This window comes from Aotus nancymaae, unplaced genomic scaffold (genome assembly GCF_030222135.1).
Source record: "Aotus nancymaae isolate 86718 unplaced genomic scaffold, 86718_ANA_hifiasm-v0.15.2.pri h1tg000059l, whole genome shotgun sequence".
In the NCBI taxonomy this organism is placed as follows: domain Eukaryota; kingdom Metazoa; phylum Chordata; class Mammalia; order Primates; family Aotidae; genus Aotus; species Aotus nancymaae.
Window position 1 is genome coordinate 6,996,541 of NW_026988473.1, and position 1,382 is coordinate 6,997,922.

The window sequence follows — 1,382 nt, forward strand, 5'->3', positions numbered from 1 at the left end:
AACATTCTCTAGTACCAAAAATTTGAATCATTATATATAGATTGTCTAACATATGTATGAGCCACTTCTAAAGTAAATGTCCTTTCTTTATTTAACTATAGGGTAGCCCTAAATGACCCATGCTGTTCTGACACTGGATCATGAAGGAATCACTTCTTTTCCATCAGAGTAATATCTTGTTCTGCTACTAAGGAACTATATATACCTGAATAAAAATGAGAGGCTGGAATCATACAGGTGTGAAGCAATTCCTCCTGGTAGGGTTAACTGAAAATCCTAATTTGCAGATCCCACTCTTTTTGCTTTTCACTCTTATTTATTTCATCACTTTGGTGGGTAATTTGGGCATAATTATCTTGATCTAGTTAAATGCCCAACTTCATACTCCAATGTACTTCTTCCTTGGCAACCTCTCCTTTTGTGATATCTGCTACTCTACTGTCTTTGCTCCTAAGATGCTAGTCAATTTCCTAACAAAACATAAGTCCAGTACATTTTCTGGCTGTGTTCTACAGAGTTTCTCTTTTGCGGTATATGTAACCACAGAAGGCATTCTCCTCTCCATGATGGCTTATGACCGTTATGTGGCAATAGCTAATCCCTTGTTGTATACAGTCATTATGACCCAAAGAGTTTGTATACAGATGGTCCTTGCATCTTACTTAGGTGGGCTCATTAATTCCCTGACACACACAATAGGTTTGCTGAAATTAGACTTCTGTGGTCCTAATATTGTGAATAATTATTTCTGTGACATTCCCCCTCTTCTGAGACTTTCTTGCTCTGATGCTCATATCAATGAAATGCTGCTTTTGATCTTCTCTGGGCTCATTGCAATGTTCACTTTCATTGTCATTATGGTGTCTTATGTCCGCATCATCATTGCTGTCCAGAGAATCCGTTCAGCTGAAGGAAGGTACAAAGCCTTCTCCACTTGTGCCTCACACCTGACCACTGTGACCTTATTCTATGGGTCTGTGACTTTTAGTTACATCCAGCCAAGTGCTCAGTATTCCCTGGAACAGGAGAAGGTCTCAGCTGTGTTTTATACATTGGTGATCCCCATGCTAAACCCACTTATTTATAGCCTGAGAAATAAGGATGTAAAAGATGCAGCAAAAAGGTTGATATGGTGGAAGAGAACCCCCACTTGACTGAGTCCTGAATGTGGCTTTGTTAACCTAATATTTACTTGCAAATATATGGCCTTTCTTTAAAATTATATCAAACAATTATAAATAAAACTATACTTAAGACACTCTTGTGCAATTTGGATCAGGAATTATGAGTTTGACTTGAAGACTGAAAATCATTTTATTTCACAATTTATTGTGTTGATGGCAATAATTTCATTATTTCAAAAGATGGGAAAATTTTTTTTC

General features: G+C 37.2%; 1 protein-coding gene across 1 annotated transcript; it reads left to right on the forward strand.

Moving 5' to 3' along the window:
- Positions 1 to 224: 224 nt before the first annotated feature.
- Positions 225 to 1,154, forward strand: LOC105709335 (olfactory receptor 5J3-like). Its single transcript, XM_012441208.2, has one exon. It carries the CDS (start codon positions 390 to 392, stop codon positions 1,152 to 1,154), a length of 765 nt encoding a protein of 254 aa, XP_012296631.2. The 5' UTR covers positions 225 to 389.
- The last annotated feature ends 228 nt before the right edge of the window (positions 1,155 to 1,382 follow it).

Bases quoted from the DNA above. Each gene is read 5' to 3' on its own strand.
- LOC105709335 (XM_012441208.2), top strand. From the start codon at position 390: ATGTACTTCTTCCTTGGCAACCTCTCCTTTTGTGATATCTGCTACTCT.